General features: G+C 55.5%; 1 protein-coding gene across 4 annotated transcripts in view; it reads right to left on the minus strand.

Annotated features, from left to right (window-relative positions):
• LATS2 (large tumor suppressor kinase 2) overlaps nucleotides 1-17,993 on the minus strand; it is a 32,298-nt gene that overhangs the window by 3,289 nt on the left and 11,016 nt on the right. Inside the window, exons 2-8 of one of the 4 annotated variants that reach the window (XR_012511590.1) lie at nucleotides 16,382-16,928; nucleotides 8,133-8,265; nucleotides 5,919-7,258; nucleotides 4,460-5,042; nucleotides 3,343-3,525; nucleotides 2,005-2,111; nucleotides 1,747-1,837 (exon numbers count right to left, since the gene is read on the minus strand). Coding sequence is in view for 3 of the 4 variants with exons in the window: in XM_074377885.1 (XP_074233986.1) it covers nucleotides 2,005-2,111; nucleotides 3,343-3,525; nucleotides 4,460-5,042; nucleotides 5,919-7,258; nucleotides 8,133-8,265; nucleotides 16,382-16,726 (2,691 nt within the window). In the remaining variant the exon portion in view is untranslated. Of the gene's footprint in view, nucleotides 1-1,746; nucleotides 1,838-2,004; nucleotides 2,112-3,342; nucleotides 3,526-4,459; nucleotides 5,043-5,918; nucleotides 7,259-8,132; nucleotides 8,266-16,381; nucleotides 16,929-17,058; nucleotides 17,193-17,993 lie in introns of all 4 variants that reach the window. The other 3 variants (XM_074377886.1, XM_074377885.1, XM_074377884.1) reach the window with 3 other exon arrangements.

Consider the following 17,993-nt stretch of genomic DNA (forward strand, 5'->3'; position numbering starts at 1 on the left):
TGATTTCTTGGATATGATACAAAAAGCAAAGGAAATAAAGTAAGTATGTAAAGTACATAAAATAAACTTCAAAGGACACCATCGACAGAGTGAAAAGCACCCCATGGAATGGGATAATAAATTTCCAAAGCATGTCTCTGATGAGCAATTAACACCCAGAATACATAAAGAACTACAGCTCAACAGCAAAAACACGAACAACCTGATTAAAAAAGGGCAAAGGACCCGAACAGACACTTCTCCAAAGAAGACATACACTCAGCCACCGAGCACAACCTTGCTGATCCTCAGGGAGACGCCAACCACAGTCAGACAGCACAGCACGCCCACCAGGAGGGCTACTATTAATTAAAAAAAGAAAAGAAAAGCAAGTGTTGGCAAGGAGGGAGAAACAGGAGCCTCCGTGCACTGCCGGTGGGAACACAGCCACTCGGAAACAGCATGGAGGCGCCCCAGGAAGTTACACTCAGAGCCACCGTGGGACCCGGCAGTCCCGCCCCGGGAAGTACCCAAAGCAACTGGAAGCAGGCCCAACAGCTGTTCACACACTCACCCTCACAGCAGCACCACCCGCAGCAGCCGAAAGGTGGGGGCAACCCAAATGTCTGCACCAGAGGATGAATAAATAAACTGGAATGCTGTTCACGTGCCGTGTAATACTCCTCAGTACTACACGGATGGAATGTTATTCAGCCTTAAAAAGGAAGGAAATCCTGACACCTGCTACAACACGGATGAACCCTGAGACATTACACTAAGTGAACGAAGCCAGTCGTGAAAGTCACGTGATTCCACCCGGCCGAGGGAGGGTAACTTCACAGAGACAGAGACGAGGTAGGGGGGGACGGGGGCCGGGGGAGGGAGGAGGGGAGCGCCGGTGACCGACGACGGGTAAAGCTCCTGTCTGGCAGGGTGAGAGTGCAAACAGGTGGCGGGGATGGTTGCTGTGAACACTGTGAATGTACTTAATGCCACTGAACTGAACAATTAAAAGTAGTTAAAATGGTAAATTTTATCACAGTTTTAAAAACTAGGCTATTATCAGGCAGGCAAATCGGTGAGTGGTTCAGCAATTCAGTTAGTATACAGGTAATACCAAATTCCAATTTTACTGTTGCTGCAGCGAAACCAAGCCTTAATTCAGGGTTTCTCTAATTTAGGGAGTATTAATTTCGGGTCTACTGTGGACTCCGGGCGCAGGAATGCTTCCTAGGACTGTCAGTGACACACGGAGGCGGTGGCTGTCTGCAGACTGGGGCCTGCCTGAGGACGTGAGGAGAGAGCCCGAGACGGCTTCCCCTCGCGGCTCGCAGAAGGAATCAGTCATGCTGACGCCTTGACTTTGGACTTCCAGCCTGTGGAAGCCTAGGACAATAAATTTCTGTTGTTTAAGCCAAAAAACTAAAAAATAAAAATTGAATTGTCAATGAACACATAAGAGCTTTGTTCTGAGATGTCCCAAAGATTTCATCAGATTCCCTGCGCAATCCCCCTGAAGTAACCGAGCCATTCATTTCTGAGAGTAGATGGCCATCATTCTAGAACTATTAGCATTAAGTTACTTGGCAGGAAAACTTTTTAATTCCTTGAGATGAGTATTAGAAATACGCATAGTGCCTCACCGCATGAAGCGGCAGCGAGGTAACACCCAGCAACACCCTGACTCCCTCCCGCACGGTCCTCGGAGCTTCGGTCCTGCACGGGGAACCTGCCGGCCTCCCTGCCCCACCCGTTCCTAGCTCTCACCTGGGAATTCCAAGAGGGCAGCTGACCGTGGTTCGAGTAAAACTTCAGACACACGTGCACATCAAAACTCAGGTCTGACTCTGCGTCTCCACTTATTAAAATAAAAACTGTCCATCAGGGTAATAACAGTATTACTTTTAAAATCCCATTCTACATCACTGACACTCCTACACTACTCGGAATAAAAGGTCAGTTGTTGTCCTGGCTCCGTCAGAAAGCCACGTGCCTGCAGCCCGCAGACCACATCTGCTCAGTTACCTTCAGCTGGGTTTCTGTGGGAGTTGGGGCCAAAAAGGGCGGCTGCCCCACCAGCATCTCGAAGAGAATCACGCCGACACTCCACCAGTCACAGAGCTGGGTGTACCCTGAAAGACAGAGTCTCACTCAATTCCAACGTGCACACAGGTTCTTCTCAGAAATCCTGAAAAGACTCATTCACTGTTAAGCGGGACAGCACCGAAGTTGCACGCGTGTTACCAAGTGCCTCCCGCACAGGGGCTCAGAGCAGAGCCATCGTGTCGTCTTCAACCATCAGTCTGTGATAAGCACAGGCTGCCTTTGTAATAAGACTTCTTAATTTAAAAAGATTACTGTGACCATTAGTGACAAGACTAGCCGGGATCTTAAGTTCTTAAAGAACACAGACAGACACGGATTAAAACAGTAGAAACCACAAAGCAGAAATGCTGTGGCCCGTGGTCAGGTGAGGTGCATGCTGAGGGCTGCCACAGGGCTCTGGGAGGAGGGGAAGAGTGTGGGTGAGGAGGGAGGGACCCCGGGGTGCAGCCCTCCCGGCAGAGCAGCCTGACCTTCCTGGACTTTCTCCCATTTCCCTGCAGGGCCCACATCACAGTCCAAGCCCCGAGTCCCTGCCGAGGGCACTGCCGCCACCCTGCCGCCGCCTCCCGCTGCACATGGCGGGGAGCGGACACGGGGTGTCCTCACCACCCGCTGTCAGAGGTTCAGCTCTCACAGTGGCCGTGGCCGCCTCAGGTCACACGGCCGACAGGGAAAGCAGGCCTGGCCGGGTCCGCCAGCTCCAGAGACTTGAAGTGACACACGGGGACACGTAGGCCAGCGGCTCAGATCCACACACCTCAGTTGCGGGCCTGCAGCCGACCGTCAGAGCCCCTTGTGCACGGGCAGGCGAGTGCTGGGGCATGGGTGCCTGTCGCCCCCAAACCCTACCCTCAAGGCCCTCAAGGCCCTTCTGGGCTGGCAGGAGCTGGAGGAACCGTGTTTGTACTCTCAGCCTGACAACAAGGCGGGGGCTGCGCTGGGAGCCTGGGACCCCAGAGCCCCGCCATCACACGACTCTCAGAACCAGCCCTGGAGACACCCTCCGGCCTCCAGGCAGGAGGTCCACAGCTGCACCCGGTCCAACACGCCCAGCCCAGGAAAGGGCAAGTGGACGCAGCCGGGAAGCAAAGGCGGCTCCAAGACAGAAGGCGACACCAGAGGCTCGTTTGCCGAGGAAATAGTCCAACCCTCGGCTCCCACAGCACGAACTCAATGGGGTGCGTGGAGGCTTGGAAAGCAGGAGCGGGGGCCCTCAAAGGTCACCCCCCTGCTCAGGCGCACAGCTAGAACACACACCTTTTCGGAGGAGCACCTCCGGGGCGATGTAATTTGGGGTCCCAACCAGGGAGTGAGCCAGGCACCTCTGGTGCTGCCTCCGGGCTCTCTGCTCCAGGGTCTTGAGCCTGTCTCCGCAGCGACAGCTAGACACGTCGTCCCAGAGGTCGCTGGGCTCCATGCTGTCCTGCCTGGTGTGGGTCCCTTCCACCCCGGAATCGGGGCAGTGAGAGAAGGATGAAAAATAAAGTTAACTTTCACTCCTCAACAATGCAGCAAACCCACAGCTTCAAAAGGAAAAGTAATCCGACTCAGCTCCTGACACAGTGAGAAAAGGAAATCTCCCACAGCTCTGCCCGTGGTCCTGGGCCCGAACCCGAGCCACGAGGTCCACACCAGTGCCAAGGCGGGACCACGGTGAGGCGGCCGCAGGGCTGTACCCTGAGCCGGGCGCCCGTGCCGGGTGCCCTGTGCTGGATGGTGGTGTAGTGCCAGGTGCCCCACGCCAGGCGAGAAAGGCCAGGTGACTGTGGGATGGCATCCCCAGCGCCTCTCAGGCCCATCGAGAAAGACGAACAGCAGCCGTTTGACACACGTTTCAAGATGAACGTGGAAAAGCATGAGGGTTTAGGAAACACGAACACAGACGACGTCAGTGCCAGGAAACGGGAAAGGATTAAGTGATTAAGGGTTAGCTTGAAGTAAAAAACAGAAGCTACAGTATTAAAATAACTATTTCAAGAATCCAAGCCAAAATTAGATGGCGACCCGCTATGTCTGACTTTCCCAAGCAGCAGAACCAGGGGGTGCTGAGCCCGACCCACAGCTACGTTCTGCCCACAGGCGGATTCCGGCCGAGAGGGGGCTCCTTGGCAGGCCGCGAGGCCTATTTTCAAGGCTCGTTTTAACAGGGCAGAGTGATGGCTCCTCAGCGAAGCCCCAAGACACCCTATGACCTACTGTCCTAAAAATATTTTAATAAAATTTGAGTCTACTAACTTAAAAAAAAAACCTCACATCAAACTAACTCTTCAGGGAGAAAAGCCTGTCACACCAAACTATGCCATCGCACAGCGACAGGTGATTTCAGCACACGAGGGTCCCGGGCCGGGGGCCGGGGGCCGCTGGAAGACAGTACCTTTCTGGTAGTACTTGGAATTGTGAGTCCACCGGAAGCCAGTGCAGAGGCCGAAGTCCGTGAGCTTAATGTGGCCATCCAGGTCTATAAGGATGTTGTCCGGCTTGATGTCCCGGTGGATGAAGCCCATCCTGTGGACGCTCTCGATGGCCAGCGTCAGCTCCGCGATGTAGAAGCGGGCCAGGTGCTCAGGGAAGACCTCCATCCGGATCAGCAAGCTCATCATGTCGCCCCCCGGGATGTAGTCCATCACGAAGTACAGGCTGTCCTTGTCCTGGAAGGAATAGTACAGCTTGACCACCCACTCGTTGTCCGCCTCGGCCAGGATGTCCCTCTCGGCCTTGACATGGGCCACCTGGTTGCGGCTCAGGACGTCCCTCTTCCGCAGGGTCTTCATGGCGTACAGGGCGTGCGTGTCCACCTTGCAGGCCAGGCACACCTCCCCGAAGGCGCCAACGCCCAGGGTCTTTATCTTCACAAACATGGACTTGTCCATCTTCGCCCTCTTCAGCCTATTGTAATTGGACTCCTTCTGGTAGAGGATCTTCCTCATCTGCTCCTGCTCAGCCTCACACAGTCCCGCCTGTGGACAGAGCACAGTGAGGGACAGTCACGCCAGGGGCTGTGCAGCAGGGCCCAAGGGGACACGCCCCACAGCAGGGACCAGCCTGCCTGAGGAAACAGGGGCAGAGGCGGGGCCCGGACACCACAGGCAATGTATTTCCTGCTTTTGCTCCTCAAATCCAGAGACACAAATCTGGACTCCAAAGAGAAGCACAAGAGAGCTGTTTCTCTAGGTGACTTCAGACTCTAAGAACTAAAGGAAACTTCTAAAGGAGGCCTGTGGGAAAGGGGACCACAAAATTCCTCTAAGGGCAGTGTAATAATTTAACAGTTCAGGGGAAAATGAGTAAACTAACAGAAAAAAAGTCAATGAAAATGGGACAGCAGAAAGTAAGAACACAGATTTTATTCTTAGAATTTGAAGCCACTGGCCTTGTGTTATTCAAATTTACTGCAGCATTTAATTCAAATAATTTAATTAGCAATTACTTTCTCTAACAGTTCAGCATAAACTAAGGTGTATTTCAGACATTATTTGCTAACCAGAGGCTTAAAGGAAGGAACCGACAGGTCACTGCGAGATGTACTTTTCCTTATAAATCCCACAATTTCAATTCATAAAACCTCAAACTTGGTTTCTACTCTTTCAAAACATTTTGTTACTAGTTAGTAAAACTGACGAATTTGTCAGGAATAAGGAAGCAACACGAAAATGGACTTGCTACTGCCCTGCGGGGCACGTGACACCCAGCTCCCCATCCTGAGAGGGGACGTCCAAGCTGTCCCCCAAAACCAGACCCCCCCCGAGACCACAGGCCTACAGGGAGGTGCAGAAGGCAGAGCCAAGCACCCCGGGCGGCCCGGCCAGGCCAGGCGGGCGGGGTCGGGGGCTCACCTTCGCCATCTCCTGCTCCAGCTGCAGCCTCCGGGCCACCTTCTGCTGGTGGGTCTTCAGGACATTCTCCACGTGCTGCTCCATGAAGAACTTGAACGCGCAGGGCGAGTAGCTCTTGACGCGGGACTCCCTCTTTTCCTCGGCCCTGCTGCCCCTCCGAACCGGCACGGGTGACGTCTGGATCTGCTTCTTGTCTTTCCCTGTCTTCTCGCCTTTGGCGCCCTTCTGGCCCTTGTCGGCCCTGTCTGGGGGCTCAGTGGCCTGGCCCCCCAGGAGGCCCTGCTCCACCCCCGCGCACAGGCGGTCCACGTCACTCTGCTCTGGCCTGCTCTGCAGCAGGAGGTGCTTCGGGTAGGGTGGGGGCCGGCCTCTGGCCTCGGTGCCCCCGTACTCCACATCCAGTGGGTGGGCGCTGGCGCCCCCCAGGGTTAGGGGGTGCTCGTCCTTGGAGGCCAGGCTCTCCCCCGCGGGGGTGGGCGCTGGCACCCAGGCCGGGTGGGAGGGCCCCACGGCTGTCTGGGGCTCAGGCCTCATCACGCGGACGCTCTTCACCGGGTGCAGGATGTGGGCGGCCGTCACGGCTGTCACAGTGTTAGGGGAGGACACGGAGGGCTCGGCCTTGCCTGGTGCTCCCGCCCGCAGGGGCACAGCCACCGGCTGCTGGTGGCTGTTGAAAGAGTTCGTCCTGCTGGGGACCGGGCCTTCGGGAAGGAAGGCCACAGGCTTCTGGAGAGAGTCGCGCCGGGTCAGGGTGGCGCCGGGCCACTGCTGGGCTGAGGGGCTGGCCAGGTCGTACAGGTCCACATTCAGGCTGCTCCTGGAGGGTGTGACCAGGCTGGGCGGGGGGCTGTCGCCTGCAAACACGGGCCCCCGGGAGCCGAGCACGTGCACCTGGTGGGCCTGTTTGTGGTGAGGGTGGGGCGTGTAGGCTCCGGCCGTGGCTCCTGTGGGCTGAAACGCGTGGCCAGCCCCAGGCGGCACGGCCGGGCCCTTGGTGGCCAGGCTGGCGTACCCGCCTGCCTCCGGCGGACTCTTGCTCTGGAAGGAGGGGCTGCGCTGGATGCCGTAGCCCAGGCCCTCCCCGGGCACCAGCAGGTGGGGCCGGTAGTGCGGGCCCTGCAGTGGGGGCGCCTCATAGCCTTTGGGCTGGTGCTGCCGGCCGGGCCCGCAGTGAGGGCCGGCGCCCGCGAAGAGGAAGTCCGAGTACTGGCGGGGCGCCTCCTCCAGGGCGGCTGGGCCCTCGTAGGCTGCCCCGCTCATCTGGGGGTAGGGCGGGAAAGGGTCCCCAGCTCCTTCAAAGCTCGGCCTCCGTGGCACAGAGGTTGGCGCGAGGCCCTTTCCTGCAGACAGAGTGGGAGGCAGCATCAGAGGGTCTGCCCACGGTTCCACAGGCTCAGCCTCATGCCCGCTGTGGCCCTGGGGCTGCTGCTCCGGCTCTTCCACAACCAGAGGCCCTCGGGAAGGCCACATGGGCAGAGCCAGGCTATCTCTGAGTCAAGAGGCCTTGCCCAGCCCATCAGAGACCCTCCCAGGAGTGCCTGGCAGAGCTAAGACGCTCACGGCCGTCACGTTAGCAGAAGTCACAGCCAAATGACAGCTCTGCTCCAGGCTAGCCGCTGCATCACCGAGCCTCCATCCAAGGCAGGTGCAGAGGTGTCACGCGGATGCAGACCCCAAGCCCCAGGCATCTTGACGGGGTGGCAGCGAGGCAAAACTTCTGCTCAACATCCTGAATCCCTCATTACCCCCAGGGACTTCAGGGCCCCAAAATGGTCCCGTCTGCTCTACCCGCAGAGAAACACTCGGTGATAGCCAGCGAAGCAGGCCGTTTGGTGCCAGTGCCTCGGGCCCTCCCACACAGCTTCCCAAGGCCTGTGGTCTGGACAGACCCGCCACTGGGCAGCCTGTCCCCAGAGGCTGCACTGTGGAAGAGAGCATGTTTGAGGACGAGTGAAATCAGCCTCTTTCTCAAAGACTCCTCCCCAGGCCCAAGAGAAAGGACATTCTTACTCTCAGCCTGTTGGCTTGCCTAATTTTAAAATCCAGAGACTTTTTCAGTCTTCCATAAAACAAAACAGACCGACTATACCGACCAGGTAGGAAGTACCAGCCAGCTGCCGGGACCCACCTACCCACTCGGCCCAGGTCTGGCAGGCCGGCTCTGTTCTCGGGCTCCTGGCAGGGAGGAGGCCGCCGCCCAGCCCCATGGCTCACCTGGGGAGGTCTGCTTGACGACCCGCACGATCTGCTCCTTGCCCGGCTCCAGGTAGCCCATCTTGCTGATGAACTCCAGGGCGGCCTCGATGCTGCGGCTCCCGGTCTGCTTGAGGGCCCTGCCCGCCATCTCCTGCCGGCACAGAGATGCCCCATCAGACATGCCAGACGTCCCGCCTGCCCCGCACCCACCACGGGGACTTCACCTCCGTGACAGCCAGGCCAGCAGACCAGTCTCCAGACCAGCACTGCTGGGGTCGTATCCCCACACACCCTGAACTACAGACCATGAGGCCAAGGTCAGGAACGTGCGGGAATCCTGATGGTGGACCTGGAAGAGCTGTACATTCTGCTTCCCCTAGAAACTGTCTGCGAGTGGATTGACAAATTCTGGTTTGGGGACAACCGCGGGAGTCAGACAGCTGGCCTGGCCCCCCACCCCAGGCCTCCCCTGGGATGGGGCAGAGAGCTCACCGCATGCCTCCAGTTTACAACGCTCTGTGCTGGCCACAGCAGGGGCCCTGAAAGACAGGCACTGAAGGAGGCCTTGCAGCAAGGCCAGGATGGGCCCAGCAGAGCTGGGCAGGGCGACCCTCCCGCCGAGGGAGAGGTCCCCGGGGCTGGTCACAGAGGAGCCGGAGGCACAGCTGGCTTTTCAAGGGCAGACCGAGTTGGGCAGATGGAAGGCCCAGGAGAGAAAAGGTATCCCTGGCAGGGGGCATAGTCAGAGCAGAGGCCTGGGCAGACAGTGGGGAGGGGCCACAGCCTGGGCCGACTGTTGGGCCAGTTTGAAGGCAGCGGCAGGTCAGTGAGAAGACGGATCTGGGGCAGAGGCAAGAGCGCAGGGCCCCGCGCCAGACGGCACCAGGCCTCCCGCGCAGGCCTGCTGGGGCCCCCAGCACACACCCGTTCCTGTGCAGGACAGCAGGTCCTCTGAAATCTGGCTTGTACAACCCACCACAACAAGCAAACACACAAACCCACAGGAGAGTTAACTGGGCCTCCCTTTCCAAAGTCTCTAAGACAACCTCTATGCCCCAGGAAGCGAGGAAGGAACTCCCGATGGCCCCTTCCAGGGACGCACAAGCCCGGTGTGCGGAGCCCTGGGGGACTCAGCAGGAAGCCCGTGCCGGACAGCACAGGGAGCGGCGCCACGGGCCCCACAGAGGCAATTCTGGGGAAGCTCTGTGAAGCACCAGCCGGAGGAGCAGAGGTCCCTGGTCTCCCCACACGGAGAAACCTGACACTAAGAGACACAGGCTGACGACCAGACGGGGGAGGGCTGGGGGTGGACCTGGTTCAGGGAGGCAGGCAAGGACGGCGGGCGGAGAGCCTGGGAGGACACGGCAGGCCCGGATGCTCTGAACTGGACAGACGCGGGGCTGAGAGGCCGAGGCCGGGCTCCTTGCTCCCCTGCTGAGCGGGACTCAGGCTGGCCCCGCCTGCACTGACCCCGGCACCTCTCAAGGTGGGCCCTGAGGTCAGCACCAGGGCCCCAAGCTCAGGACGAGGGTCCAGAAGGAAGGGCTTGCCAAGCTCTGCACCCTTGAGTCTGAACCTGCACTGCTGACTCTCACAGGGGTAGAGAGAAGCCACCAGAGACGGAAAGACGACGGGCCGCTGGCTACTGTCTTCGGTGGAAGGGCTCAGTTTCTGTCTCAACTCACGATGCGAAGAGAGAGGCCACAGGCCATGGGGGTGAGTGGCACAGGCGCCTGCGAAGGGCAGAGGGCAGGCTCGCCGTGGGAGGACCGCCCGCCGCCTGACCAGATGCACGGAGGACTGGCCTGTGCTGTCACCACATCAGGACACCAGAAGACAGACCAGCCGAGCAGCAACATGCGCTCACGTGATTCTGCAAGAACGGCTTCTCCTGTCGGCCACAGTCAGCCTTGGCTCCCGAAACGAGGCTGGCAGAGTAGTGAGAGGACGCCCCCAGCAAACCCCACCGGTGAGCTTCTGCCGCGCACCCCCTCCAGCCGAGAACAGCACGCGGGCCTCAGTCAGCACCCCTCAGACCTGCCAGCTCCGAGGGAGGAGTGGGGTTAAAGGGGCCTGCGCGACCCTGTAGATGCACTGACCGTCCGTGTCCCTGAGACTCCCGCTGGGTTCCCGGGAGGCCCTCGCAGACCTGCGGGACCTCCGTACTCCTGGGTGCAGACCAAGCCTTTGGGGGGGAATCTTCCACGTGGGGCGCAGCCCCCGGGCACGGCTGGTAGGAGGACTCGGGCCTGAGACAGAGAGCGAGCCGGGAGCTGTGCACGGGGCCCTCAAGTCTCGGAATCACCCTACAATGCAAGTACTTGTGTTTTACCAAAAGCAGGAGATGGAGGCTCAGGACAAGCCATCGTTCCCCAAGTTCACAGAGTCGGGGAGACCTGCCTGGAGAGAAAGGAGAGGAATGCACACGGAACGCTGACGGCACCAAGTAAAGTCAGAGACACTCAAATCCCACTTTCAGAGAAACCCCCCATGTTCACAAGAAGACCCGCAGAAGCCCCTGCTGCACTTCTGTTTACAACAGAAAACCGGGAACTATTTAAACACACGTCAGCAGGATAATGAGCACGTCGTGGTGGTACCGTGACGCATGCAGTACAATCCAGCAAGTGAAGCGAACTGGAGCCTCACCTGTCAGCAGGGACAAGTCTCAAAAACGTGACGTTGAATGAAAAAAAGAAGTTGCAAACTCACATTGTATAAAGTTTCTTTAAAAAGTATGAAACACTACTGTAGACGGGTCAGAGTGTGCACACGCAGTAACAGCACAAAGCACGGGCGGGAGTGAGGGGTGAGCCCAGGACAGCAGCTGCCTCCGGGCAGGACACAGGCTGCTGTGCGGGGTACAGCATTTCTCTAAAGTCTCTGAAAGAAAGGTGCAAGATGCAAGATTATTCTCTCTACGTGCATAACGTTTGAAGTGTGACCCCACCATCAGCCATCACCAGCACACTTAACCGTAAAACCAAGGTCCGGTCTGCCTGCCCCTTCACAGCCCCCCGTCCTTTCCCTGGTTCGTGATGAGTGAACAAATGCAGGAATGAAAGAACAAATGAGACACAGCACAGCCCCTCCTGTGCTGGTGTCCCCACCACATCCTGAGCCCCAGGAGGCAGGGACAAGTCGTTTCACATGTGACTCACTGACCGAGGTGCCGAGAGCCCATTCTCCCTTGGCACCTGTGTCTGCCTTCCAGGCGCCCCCTCTCAGGCGACTACCCAGAAATCTCTCTTGCAGATTGGCTCAAGTTCTCTGCTGGACAACTAGTCTCAAATAGTACTGACCGTGGCCCAGCAATGAAAGAGTCACCTAAGAGTTTACCCACCGGGTGTAGCTTGCGGGTGAAAATGCAGAAACAAGCCGGGGCTTGAGCCCCTGCCAGCTGGGGAGGAAGCCATCCAGGTGCTCCTGCAGCCCCGAGGCTGGACGGCGCTGAGCTCCGCTGTCTCTGGGATTCGATTCCCTCGGACACACTTTTCCAGGTGTCAACACTGAGCTGGAGCTGTGGCAGAGGGCTCAGAAGTCACCCCAAAGCCCTGGGACCAGCTTCCACGTGAAGCACAGGTGCTGGCTTCTCCTTTTCAAGAGCAGCTAAAAACCCAAATTTTAATGTGAAAGCTCCTGGGTTTTAAAAATTGAAAACAGACTTTACAAAAAGTCTAAGACACTGTGTGGAGTAGAATAAAACACAAGCGCAGAAAAGGGAAACCAGCAGGCTTCACACAGCCTGGGCCCCGGGGAATGGCCCGCTCCAGGACTGCGCGTGGCGGGGACTGGCGTTCTCGACAACATTTGGCTCCTGAGTCTCACGAAACTGAGGATCAGCAAAGAAACGAGATCTTAGAATTCCAAAAGGATAGGAGAGAGGTCCAGTTAATGCCACATCTCGTGCTACTGGCTACGGGGGAAAGATCAGGGGACTTGGGGGAAAAAACCAAGCAGGCGCCCGGCATCCTGTGGCGGAGCCCCCACTGAGCGGGCCCCCGCACGCTCCCCAGGAAGTGACGTGAACGAGCTTAAGCCAGACGAAGCAGGACCGGCAGGTGGACAGCAGCAGCAACTCACGGCACGGTAACCTGAAGCCTGCGTCAAAACCAAAAAGCTGCTTTCTTACGAAATGCAGACGTACAGAAGACTGAGGTGTGTACCTATCCAAGTATCAATGGCAAAACTCCAGTCCCACCAGCGACTGCCTTTCAGAGGGCAGATTCTCGGATGCCTCTGGTTCCATCTCATGCCCTGCGAGGAGCAGAAGTTACCACTTAAAATCACATGGCGACGGTAATAAGTAAGTGATCAAAGTGCCCCTTCCCAAGTGGGCCGGCAGCACCGGCACAGGCGCCTGACGGGGGGGCCGAGGTGCGCCCGCCTCCACTGGCACCGCCAACCACTGCCCGACAGACCCGAACTCGGGCCACAGACACCTTCCATTTTCTTGTAGCTCCATTTGAGAGGAAAAAAGTAGAAGCAGAATTAATGTTCGCATGTTATTTATCCCACATACATCTTCTCAAAATGTAATCAACATTACAAATACAGAGCTTCTCTCTTCCACAGGAAGCCTTCCAATCAGGTGGGCATCACAGACTCCGAGCGTCACACGCTCAGGGCCCCCCGCCCCCCGCCAAAGGCAGCCCAGGCCTGGGCGGAGAGGGGATGTGGCGGTCTTGTGAGGGGATGAAGACACGTCCTGGGGGAGACCTCAGGCCAGGAGAGCGAGCAGGGTCTACCATACACGTGTATTTTGGTAACAGGAACTGCGACCACGCTGGATATACTTTTTGTGATTAGCTTTTTTCTACCTGTTGACCTGGGCACATCCCTCCTCACTTACCTTAATTTCCTTTAATTAGTTAAAAAAAAAAGTGGCCATTTTTATACCAAAATGTTCAGAGTGGTTGTATCTGAGCTGATAGAATTACAGGCAATTTTTCCTCTTTATATGTCTCTATATTTTCCAAACTTACAAAAGGAACACAAGCTACTTTAATGACCAGGAGGAGCCCGGGAGGAGAGTGTGACACAACATGATTTGCTCGTGTCCCGTGAAAGTAACTTTAAATCCCACTTTAAAAAGGTACAGTTGATTTTTTGGCAGGGTCGAATTTAATTTGAAAATTAAAAAAAAAAAAAAAAAAGGAAAGGAAAAAGGGCAAAGGCGAGGACCCGCCATGAGACAGGTTCCTGCCACAGGCTGGGCGCTCCCACGCCTCCATGCTCCTTCCTTCCTTCTCCTCGCACCCGTGGGTCAGGGCCGTGCTGGCTGCTCAACAGCCCTGCAAGGCGGCTCCCCCCGCAGAGGAAGAGGCGGGAACGTGCATGTCACCTCAGTCCCTCCTCGCTGGCAAAGAGGACCCAGTCCTGAGGCCCGCCTGTCACCAGGCCGGGGCAGCAGTTACTCCCGACTTCCCCGACGGGCCAGAGCTCTCGAGTCCTCAGAGCTGCCACGGGCCTGGCGCCCTGACAGCCGGTCGCGCTGGAGGAAGGTCAGGACACAGGCTGCCCACAGGAGAACAGCACGTGGCCTGTGCGCGGGGAACCACAGACAAGCCTGAAAGAGCTGTCTCACCCGAGTCTTCCTCTAGGGGGCACCACAGGCTCAACTGCTTAGCTACCCTGAGGGCCCAGGAGCCATGGGCATTCTGTCCCCTGGGAGCCACTGAGTCTGATGCTTGCTCCCATGAGGCCCTGCCATCCAGCTGGACCACAGACTCTGAGAAGCCCAGGGGGCGCGAGCCTGCCCCAAGAGCATCCTCACGGAGAGAACAATTCAGGGCGGGCACACAAGCCACGTGCTTCTGAGAAGCTGAAGTGTCACAACGTTAACATCACTGCAAAATCAAATTAGTGGTTTTAAAACTTCGTAGGAAGAAAAACAGGGAACATTTGGTAATATGGTCATTGGGAACCATAAAGATTAAAAGAAAAAGTAAAACTACATTTTACAAGGAAGATAAAGTAAAAGCCAGATTTAAATCATCACTTACAGCAATGAGTACCCAATGATAAAAATATGACACTCATAAAAAAAACTTCTCTCTCCAATCCTTTAAATCTATATTTAAAGAACAGCTCCTTCCTTAAGAATGTTAATCTATTGGCCTCTGTTTTCCTTATAGAAATTGTCATGTCTCTAGTAATTTATGCACAGATCTTAACACTGTATCATTTGACATATACATTATAGCATTACACAATGAATAGTCTTAGCTTTTTCCAGAAATTTAGTTGTAGCCCAAATAAAATGGGAAAAAAAGGTGTGCGTGCATATGCAACAGACATACACTGCGTGTGAAAGTGTCACCACCGAGGCCCCATACGACCTTGGGAAAGCACGTGGTTTACTGCCATCCTGATAAATACAGGGTTAAAAACGGCACTTAACTCAGATACAGAGAAACCTGGCCCAAGTGGCAGGGCAATGTCCCAGGAGACAAGGGGTCGCTGCCCCACAGGCGTCCCTGCGCCCCTCACCCTGGACTCTCGTCACCTGCTTCACCACGGCTCACCCAAGCCCAGGGGCACTGCCGCTGTCTCCCCGTGCTTGGGACTCACATAATGACTTTCTAACAGAACCCTCTGAAAGCAAACGCACCCTCTAACCAGACCGGAAAAAGACGGAGTTGAGGGTGAGTGAAGGCGGCACAGTTTTATTTATAAAGTTAACTAACACTATACACCAAACTGACGGGTTATTTGAGGAGAATTAAATATGGTAAATGAAGTCTTTTCTGTTTGAAATTAATATAAATTAATGCTGATGGCACTGCCTGGCGCCCAACCCTTACCTTCACCGTATTTGTTTTCGCTGCCCTGGAGATGGCACCAGCCTCATCACCCCCCGCCCGCGGTTATCACTAGCGCGTTTTCCCGCAGTGAGATCCACTTGCACTCAGGACTGTTTGCCTGATTCGTTTCTTTTTATCGCGGCTGAAACAAAGCTGCGAGGAACACGAGCTCAATTACCTCTTCTGTTTGCAAGTAACTCAGGGAAGATTTCAGCTCTGCTGCTGGGCTGCGAGTCCCTGCAGCCTCACTCCGTGCTTCCCCAGGGCCGCTCCTGCCCACCTGCAGAGCCATCAGGCGCCGACTGCCGGGGCAGCGCACTTAGCTTCGTGTTTTCGCAGTGACAGAGCCCATGCCTTCGTGGCTTACGCCCTGCACCGTGTCCATCGGCCCTGTGCTGCCTGAAAGCTCCCAACCAACAATGCTTGTGACCCCAAGTTAATCCCAGCACATCCCAAAGTGTCAAGGAAGCCCCACAAAACTGCGCGATGAGTCTCACAAACACCATCTGAGAAACGCAGGCTCCCAGGCCAGGAGCCGCAAGGTGAGGGATGGCCTTTGGGACCTGGGAGGGCGCTGTCCCTCTACTCCGGCTCCTGGGGCTGGGACGCCAGCCATACATAATTAGGTCATTTCAAGGAAACCAGAAGTGCTCAGGCCACCCTGATGTGCTCTGAGCGTGCGTCCTACCATGTTACCTAGCTTGCTTCTGAGCCCAGGCAGCTCTGCCTCTGAGGACGACAGGGGGAGCCGTTTCCCGAGGCGGCCGCGTTCTTGCCGGTTCCGTCGCGCTAATTACACTTTCACCTGGGCAGACGTGAGCCCCCTCTACGCGGTCCTGCCCCCAGGCGGGTCTTCCTCAGCCGCGGGAACAGGACCATAAATGTGCAGCTGTGAGCTGTGTGTCTGTGCATAACTGGTGCCACTTCCACTAACTGGCCTTTACTCTTAAGCAGCTGAGAAGTTAGGCTGCGTTGCCACCATTTGGATGACTCTTCGAGCTCTGTTTTCTAGTCTTTCTCATTTCCTTAATACAGTTACATCTCCTGTAATAGCATATATGCTATTTCTTAAAAGAAGAAAGAGTCAAAAAAGAGCCAGTTCATGTTAATCAATGCTCCCCTGAAGCAAGTCAAAAAAGGCACAAACCAAAAGTAGTTAAGGAAGCCAGTCTCTTCCTCACGACAGCTCAGAATGAGCCCAAACAAACCCCAAAGAAAGAAAGGGCTGCATGTGAAAGCCCTTCGCAACGTCACAAGGGCAGAACTGAAAAGACACTGACACAATTTCAGCAGAGTTAGAAACCTCTGATCTCACCTGCAAAGGAAAGCAGCTAACAAGACGGGCTTGGAGAGAAGGTGGACAACAGTCCGATGGTGCACGTAAAGGAACTAGGGTCTTTAACCCAGACCCCCCCAAGGCTCTCCGCAGTCTCCGCCTGCACCCCGGGAGCTCACACCCACCTGGTCGCAGCCCGCGTCCACCAGCTCCTGCAGCATCTGTCGGTTCACTTCTGCAGCTGCCGAGGGTCCCGACTCGTTAGCAAAGGGCAGCAGGGAGTACCTGATCTCCCTCAGTGCTTTCTGGTAGGGCCCGAACTTCGGGGCGCTTCTCATCTGCTGCTGCTGCTGCCGGGCTGCATCCTTGCCGCCCAGGACCTTGGCGTCCAGGGCTGCGTCGCTGCCAGGGCCCCCAGGCGGCCCCGGGGCCGTGGGCTTGGAGGGCTGCTTCAACCCCTCCCGGATCTCCTGCAGCCGCTGCCGGCTGTTCCCGGAGTACGTTGTGGCAGGGAAAGTCTTTGGCCTCATTGTTACTCCAGTTTCCTTTTACCATAAATACAATCTTCTCAAAGTCTTTTACTGTTTCAAAAAAAACTGTCAACAGTATCAGTTAGTTGTAAACATACTTTCAAAACAACTTCCTTTCAAAAATTGTCTTTCCTTCAAATTTTGTAGTTCCTGCGGAGAACCGAACATTTTCCAGAGTCTTCATCTTGAAGATCGTCACTCTCTGAAAAAGAAAACGGGAAGACGATATTCATGGGTTGTTTCCACATAGTGTGAACACTTTTCAGAAATGGACAATGAATGATCATGAAAATACCCCACTTGAAAAGACTGAGGGAGAGAGAGCACATCACCTCTCAGACATGATAAAATACGGCTCAGCTCTGGCCAGTGTGCGTGGCGTGAGGCCATCCGGGACGCCTCCTGTGGCGTGGAATCTGCAGTGAAGCACACCTCTGCCAGCACACCGAGTTCAGGGCAACGGCAACTATATTAACGACAGATGGCTCCTTTAAAATACTTCATCGGCTCATACAACTTAACAACAACAACAACAACAAAAAACCAATCCAAAAATGGGCAGAAGACCTAAACAAGCAATTCTCCAATGAAGACATACAAATGGCAAATAGGCACATGAAAAAAATGCTCAATCTCACTAGCTATCAATGAAACGCAAGTCAAAACTGCAGTGAGGTATCACCTCACACCAGTCAGAATGGTCATCATTAAAAAGCCCACAAATGATAGATGCTGGAGAGGCTGTGGAGAAAAGGGGACCCTCCCACACTGCTGGGGGGAATGGAGGTGGTGTAGCCACTGTGGCGGACAGTATAGAGATTCCTTAGAAACCTAAAAGTAGACTTACCATATGACCCAGCAGTCCCACTCCTGGGCACACATCTGGAGGGAACTCTAATTTGAAAAGACACCTGTGCCCCAGTGTTCACAGGAGCACTATTTACAACAGCCAAGGCATGGAAACAGCCTAAATGTCCATCAACAGATGACTGGATAAAGAAGATGTGATGTATGTGTGTATGTATATATATATATATATGATGGAATACTACTGGGTCGTAAGAAAGAATAAAATAATGCCATTTGCAGCAACATGGATAGACCTGGAGATTGTCATTCTAACTGAAGTAAGTCAAAAAGAAAGAAAAATACATGATATCACTTATATGTGGAGTCTAAAAAATGATACAAATGAATAAAACAGAAACAGACTCACAGACACAGAAAATAGACTCATGGTTACTAGAGGGGAGGAGGGGTGGGAAGG

This window comes from Camelus bactrianus, chromosome 14 (genome assembly GCF_048773025.1).
Source record: "Camelus bactrianus isolate YW-2024 breed Bactrian camel chromosome 14, ASM4877302v1, whole genome shotgun sequence".
Taxonomy (NCBI): domain Eukaryota; kingdom Metazoa; phylum Chordata; class Mammalia; order Artiodactyla; family Camelidae; genus Camelus; species Camelus bactrianus.